This window comes from Babylonia areolata, chromosome 18, assembly GCF_041734735.1.
Source record: "Babylonia areolata isolate BAREFJ2019XMU chromosome 18, ASM4173473v1, whole genome shotgun sequence".
NCBI classification, from domain to species: Eukaryota; Metazoa; Mollusca; class Gastropoda; order Neogastropoda; family Buccinidae; genus Babylonia; species Babylonia areolata.
In genome coordinates, this window is record NC_134893.1 from 41,658,966 (window position 1) to 41,666,465 (window position 7,500).

At 44.2% G+C, this 7,500-nt stretch overlaps 1 protein-coding gene across 1 annotated transcript in view; it reads right to left on the reverse strand.

The window, feature by feature from the left end:
• The window catches only part of LOC143292241 (glutamate receptor ionotropic, NMDA 2B-like), a 266,241-nt gene that overhangs the window by 5,130 nt on the left and 253,611 nt on the right, over positions 1-7,500 (reverse strand). Inside the window, exons 11-13 of the mRNA XM_076602431.1 lie at positions 5,356-5,576; positions 1,926-2,086; positions 787-974 (exon numbers count right to left, since the gene is read on the reverse strand). Of these exons, the coding sequence (XP_076458546.1) occupies positions 787-974; positions 1,926-2,086; positions 5,356-5,576 (570 nt within the window). The remainder of the gene's footprint in view (positions 1-786; positions 975-1,925; positions 2,087-5,355; positions 5,577-7,500) is intronic.

A 7,500-nucleotide genomic window follows, 5' to 3' on the forward strand; every position in this document is an offset into this window, starting at 1 on the left:
AATATTATAATGTTGATGACGACAACAATAATAATAATAATAATAATAATAATAATAATAATAATAATAATAATAATAATGATATGCAGGCCTATAAAGCGCAGTACCCCCAACTCAAATGGGGCCCACCGCACTTTACAATAAGATATACCAATTTAAAACTAAGTGATGCAAAAGTACATACCTTTTAGTATGATCATTATATATATATATATATATATATATATATATATATATGTGTGTGTGTGTGTGTGTGTGTGTGTGTGGTTATTTTGGTTCATTAATCTTATTTCTTTTCAGAACAATGTTTTATCCATACCTATAGTTGGCTCTCAGTGCCCTAACAAGCGATTTGGGTTCTGTTTAGGTCAGGCATCTGGTGTGTTTTTTTTTTTTTTAAGGAAATGTCTTGTAGCACATATGGGTCTGTCCGCGCACTCTTCCGCCTTTTCTCCTTCGAGGGCTAGATGTTAAAAAAAAAAGAGCTGTGCTTAATCAACTGGCACCTTGAAATAAGAATTCATTTCGTTTCGTTTCGCCTACTTCTAACTGAAATTGGACCTGGAATCGAAACTGCCATTCTTTTGATTTAACAAACCTTAAAAAACAAAACAAACAAACAAACAAAAAAACACACAAAAAAACCGCAGCTGTACAACAGGTAACTAACACACAACAAACTTGATTCCACCGCCCCACACCCGATCCCCCTCCTACATCCCCCACATCCCCACACACATTCCCCCCCGTCCCCCCCCACCCCCCACCCCCACCCCTACCCCTCACCGTTTTCCAGCAGCTGAAAGATGACCTTGTTGATTTTGTCAATCCAGGGGTTGTTGCCGCCGGGTGGAAAGGCCACCCCATACCCCGTCATGGCGTACCAGTTGCCCACAGTTCGGAGTCGACACCCGGGGTCTTTGCCCACGTAATACTCCAGCACTGTGGCGTCGTAAATAAAAGCTTGGATCTCCCTTGATTAAAGAAGAAAAATAATGATTAAAAAAAGATGAAAATTATGATGATGGTTATGATGATGATGATGATAATGACGATGGCGATGACGAAAGAAGAAGAAGATGATGATGATGATGATGATGATGACTGGAAACATTAGACATGAAATTTGTGAGTTTCTTGCAAAATAATTATATATTCTGAAACAAGGTGGTTTTGTCAAATTATTATTTCCCTTCAGTTTAAACAACACTGACTGGAAAAAAAATAAAGAAGCAAAAGCAAAAGAACTGGAACATGATTACACAATTGGAATAGGACAACTTCCATCAATAATGAGAATAAGAATACAATTCATTATTATCATTTTTATTGTTCTTCTTCTTGTTATTCTTGTTCTTCTTCTCAATTATTCCAAGAACCTGAAAAAATAGAGAACACTTTCTCTCTCACACACAGAGGCCTACAGATACACATAGATCACGCAAGCACACACACACACACACACACACACACACACACACACACACACACACACTGAACACACAACCCCCTCCACACACACAACACTGACACACATAACATCCCCCCTCCCCCAACACACACACACACACACACACACACACACACACACACAGAGCTACCCCCACGGCCACCCATCCCTTCCCCACATACACGCACACACACACACACACACACACACACACACACACACACACACACACACACACACAGCTACCCCCAAGGTCTCCCATCCTGCCCCCCTCCACACACACACACACACACACACACACACACAGCTACCCCCACGGCCCCCCATACCCTTCTCTTCCACACACACACACACACACACACACACACACACACAAACACACACACAGAGCTACCCCCACGGCCCCACCATCCCCTTCATCCCCCCCCCCCCCCCACACACACACACACATAGACAAAAGGAAACAACAACCCACCCAGACTTGACAGCCTCCACCCCTATGGTGACGTCCGGCTTGTTGTAGTGCTTCATGTAGTTGTACATCTTGGGGTGGTTGTTGCGGATGTTGGTCTCGGTACTGCCCTCTGGAACTGTGGCGTACTTGAAAGGAGGCTTCGTGTGAGTCGGGTTTTGAAGCTGTCAACAGCAACAACAGCAACGAAAAAAAGACTGTAAGTGATAAGTAATTCAATATCTCGTCGTTCCTCATGATGGTTGTAGACATGATGAGTTCCATCTAAATTGAATAAAAGTAACAAAACCACTTCATGAATATCCTTGGATTTCTTTATTAATTCGCTAATCAATCACCATAGGAATATGACAAACTGTATTTGTATTTGTATTTCTTTTTATCACAACAGATTTCTCTGTTTGAAAGTCGGGCTGCTCTCCCCAGAGAGAGCGCGTCGCTACACTACAGCACCACCCATTTTTGGGGGGGTATTTTTCCTGCGTGCAGTTTTGTTTGTTTTTCCTATCGAAGTGGATTTTTCTACGTAATTTTGCCAGGGACATCCCTTTTGTTGCCGTGGGTTCTTTTACGTGCGCTAAGTGCATGCTGCACACGGGACCTCTGTTTAGCGTCACATCTGAATGACTAGCGTCCAGACCAACACTCAAGGGCTAGTGGAGGCGGAGAAAATACCGGCGACTGAGCCGTGATTCGAACCAACGCGCTCAGATTCTCTCGCTTCCTATGCGGACGCGTTACCTCCAGGCCGTCACTCCAATTCAAGTAATTCAAGGTCTCGTCATTGCTCATTATATGACTGATGGTTGTAGACATGATGAGCCCCATATTAATTAAAGTAACATAAAACGCCTCATGATCATCGTGGATTTATATTTTAATTCGTTAATTAATCACCGTAGGAATGATATGACAAACTGATGTGGATCAAATGCGACTCAGTGATTAAAATCCACCAGAATGCATATTTCACACAAGCTCGTGTGACTTTCAGTGTTGTATTTGATTTTTTAGGGTTCTAAGCATCGGACGAAGGAAACGAAATCGTGTGGTATGGCTATTCTGTTTCCAGTTCACACGGACAAGACAAAAATAGGTCAGTGTCTTTATCACACAATTACGTATCAGCTCATCACACCCAATCCAACATACAAATAATTGAGTATCATTTTCCCAGTTTTGCTCTCTTTCTTTTATTATTCTCCTTGCTCAGAAAAGACAGAGTCGTCATTTTTATTTTTCACGTATTTGGCCAGAATTAAATTAATTAGTTCAGCATTGGCTACAAATTGCACGAAAGATGAACAGCAAGTTAAAATCGTTTCATATTGTTTGCATAACACAGGCACACAGTTGCACTGACACACACAAACACACGCACACACATGTACACACACACACACACACACACACACACACACACACACACACACACACACACACACACACACACACACACGCACGCACGCACGCGCGCACACACACACACAACCACGCACGCACGCACACACACACACACACACACACACACACACACACACACACACAGAAACACAAACACAAACACACAGACACACACACAGACGCACACAGACACAGACACACACAGACACACACACACACACACACACACACACACACACACACACACACACACACACACACACACACACACACACACACACACACACAGCACACACGGATCTGTGACATTTGTTTCAAAGACAAACAGCAACGAAGGAAATGTCCGATCAATTTATTAGATAGAATCAAAAGAAAATCGGACCAGTCTGTTTGTTCTAGATTTCGTTCATGTGTGTGTGTGTGTGTGTGTGTGTGTGTGTGTGTGTGTGTGTGTGTGTGTGTGTGTGTGTGTGTGTGTGTGTGTGTGTGTGTGTGTCTGTGTCTGTGTGTCTGTGTGTCTTCGTCTATGAGGCTGTGAGTGAGTGAGTGAGTGAGTGAGCCATTCAATCAGGCAATCAGTGAATCAGTGTGTGAAAACACGCGTGCACACGATCACTCGTATAAATCGTGTTCGCACTAAAACCTCGAAACCATCTCTATCCGTGCCTGAATTAAAAAAAAAAAAAAAGGGGGGGGGGCGGGGGGGGTGGGGGGGGGTGGGGGGGGGGAGGGGTGTATGATAGTGTCCGAATATGACCATCAGAACAGAAGAAGATGCAACTGCTGTCCCGAAATACAGGTTAGAAATTTGATGACAGTATAGAGTGTCTTGCTCAAGTTACAACCCCTCTCTCTCAGCCAAGAGGACTTCAGGACAGTCGGCGTTGGGACTGTCCACAAAGGCTAACATACCCCCAAGGCTATACCATAAAGAACGAGTATGAATCTTTCCTTCTCGTTCGAGAGCCATAGTTTAAAAAAAAAAAAAAAAAAAAAAATTCCCATTACAGTGGACAGAAACCATTGCTTGCATAGCTCTCTCTGCTTTGCTGCTGTGGTGTTCGATTTTCCATTCAAACGAAGGAGAAAAGGGCTAGAGAGGGACTCGAACCCACACCCTCACTGGACTCTATTGGCAGATGAGCTTCTTATCCATTCTGCCACCTTCTTCCGTTTCAAAGACTGCAGTATAATCTTGCCTCCAAGTTTGAGAGTGATAGTCCGGCACCAAAAAAAAATAAATAAAAAAAAAAAGAAAAAAAGAAAAAAAAAAAGAAAAGAAAAAAAAAAAGACTAAAGCAGTAAATGAATTCCTATTGCAGTGGACAGAAACGATTGCTTACACAGCTCTACTTTGCTGTTGTTCGTTCGTTTATTTATTTATAATCTGTTCATGTAAGATGATGATATTAGACTGAAAATAAATGATATTATTATCATCATTTGGATTATTATTATTTCTATCATAATGATAATTGTCATTATTAATTAGAAATCGACATTTCTGTATATTCGAATGAAAAGCGGGGCGGTTGAGGTGGAGGGGAGGGTCGTGGGTGGGGGAAGGGGGGGGGGCAAGGAGGAGGGGACTAAAAAGGAGGGGACTAAGAAAGGAAGAGAGAAACAGACAGACAGACAGATAGAGAGACAGACAGACAGACAGAGACAGAGAGAGACAGAGAGAACAGAATGTGGAAAAGATCGAGTACAAAATCTGAAATGGAGAAGGTGAGTGTCAGTGATTGGAGAAAGAAAAAAAACAACATAACATCGGAAGGGTGTGTGTGAGAGGCGGGACGGGGGAAGCGGAATTAGGACCAAAAAATTATCAACAATCAAATATAGTATGCACTACTTCTGTAGATTATTATTTGAAAAGAAGTTCGTGTGTGTGTGGGGGGGGGGGGGGGGGGGCTACAATAAACAAACAACTGCTGTTGTGAATGCCCCAAAGGTTAGCATACGTAAAACCGAGTGTTGAAACAATGCAAAGGAATGCACGTCCAAACAATAAAACGGACCCACTCACCCTCCAGTCCTGGATGCCGGACAGGTCGTAGTACTCCTCCTTGGTGATCATGAAGGCGGCCAGGTTGGCGGTGTAGGAGGCCAGGAAGACGAGGGCGAAGAGCGCCCAGATGTTGGCCAGGAAACGAGAGGACACCCCGCGGGGCATGTCTGTGTCCACAGCGGCGCTGAACAGCATGGCCCAGATCATCCAGAAGGATCTGAACAGCGAGAACTTGTGGTCTGCAACGAATGGATGAACTGAATAAACGCATGAATAAATGAATGAATAAATGAAATGAACCGACGTCCAGCACGACGTGCATGTGTGTGTGTGTGTGTGTGTGTGTGTGTTGGGGGAGGGGGGATGTTGTGTGTGTCAGTGTTGTGTGTGTGTATGTGCAAACAACAGCTCCCCATGAATCTACCGACACTGAAAACACTGACAGGACTCACCCCAAGCACAGAAGTGGAGGGGTATCGAAACTGAGGTCACCATGACAGCAGGGCATGAAAGGCCACAGACTTTGAAACTTTTGTTTATATTGATGATGATGATGGAGGAGGAGGAGGATGACGATGATGAATGTGCTATGGAGGTCCATTTTGGTTAGGGACTGCATGACAAGGCTGTACTCTACGCTTCCTGTCATAATGATATCCCGGTGCTAACCAGGCCCGAGAGATACAGACACTTGCAGTGTTGGTCAGGTAATTAGAGCAACACACCCAAAGACGCATCCTTGAAGTGGATGATACTCGACTGTGTGGTCCCAGTCTCCCCATTTAATCCCACAGCACACTCAACTCTGGGTAGGAGCCGGCCACGGGCCGAAAAAACCCACCTCCGCTGGGATTCGAACCCACGTCCTCCCAGCCATCAGTCCGCGACGCTAACCAATTCGCCACAGCGGCTGGTGTCTATCTGTCTTTCTATCTATAATTACATATAAAGAATATCCCCCTCTCTCTCTCTCCCCCTCGTTCTCTCCTCTCTTTAACCCTCTCTCTCAACCATCAGCCACCTCTCTCTCTCACTTCCTCTTCCTGTTTTTCCCTTGGTGTGTGTTAGTGTGTGTGTGTGTGTGTGTGTGTGTGTGTGTGTGTGTGTGTGTGTGTGTGTGTGTGTGTGTGTGTGTGTGTGTGTGTGTGTGTGTGTGTGTGTGCGTGTGTGTGTTACTCGCTTCCGTTCCGTACAGATGTGAGTGATGTTGTGTCTCTCAGGTTGACGCTGTGTTATACTCGTACATTATACATGTATTAAGTATTCAGTATAATTACATTTATATGCGTACATGTTTGTGTGTCTCTTAGAACAACGGCAGATGTGTAAGTCGGCCAAAGTGCTAATATCTTCACCGTTGGAAAATAAAGATTCATTCATTCATTCATTCATTCATTCATTCATTCATTCCTCTCTCCGCCCCTCTCTGTGAACCCCGCCTCCCCCTATCTGTCCCTCTCTCTCTCTCTCTTCCCCCTCTCTGTACAAAACTATTGATTTATCTGGAAGGTAGTTCGTCTAACCGTTACAAGCTAGAAGGAAGCAGGTGAGTAGAACAGGAATATTAATGAAATCTTGGCCTGTATTATTTTGTTTATTTCCCATCAGTTATTTTTCTTAGCATTTCTCTCGCCGTCTCTCCACCCACCCACCCCCCTCCCCCCCGCCCCCCACCCACCCCTCCCCCACCTCCTCCCTTCCTATCGACCTTCTCGGGTTTCTGATGTGATGTTTGTTCGCTGTTTGTCATGAAGATGTTGCTTATATCTGTTGCTACGCCTTCTCTCTCTCTCTCTCTCTCTCTCTCTCTCTCTCTCTCTCTCTCTCTCTCTCTCTCTCTCTCTCTCTCTCTCTCTCTCTCTCAGCTATATTTGTTTGGGTTTTTTTGTGAACGTATTCAAAGTTCAAGCGGGATTTCACATTATTTCTTATCGAATAAATTCCGAACTTGATTATGATACTAGTTCTCTCTCTCTCTCTCTCTCTCTCTCTCTCTCTCTCTCTCTCTCTCTCTCTCTCTCTCTCTCTCTCTCTCTCTCTGTGTGTGTGTGTGTATTCATGTGTTCGTGTGTGTGTGTGTGTGTGTGTGTGTGTGTGTGTGTGTGTGTGTGTGTGTGTGTGTGTGTGTGTGTGTGTGTGTGTCTTCGTTGTCATTGCCTGTTT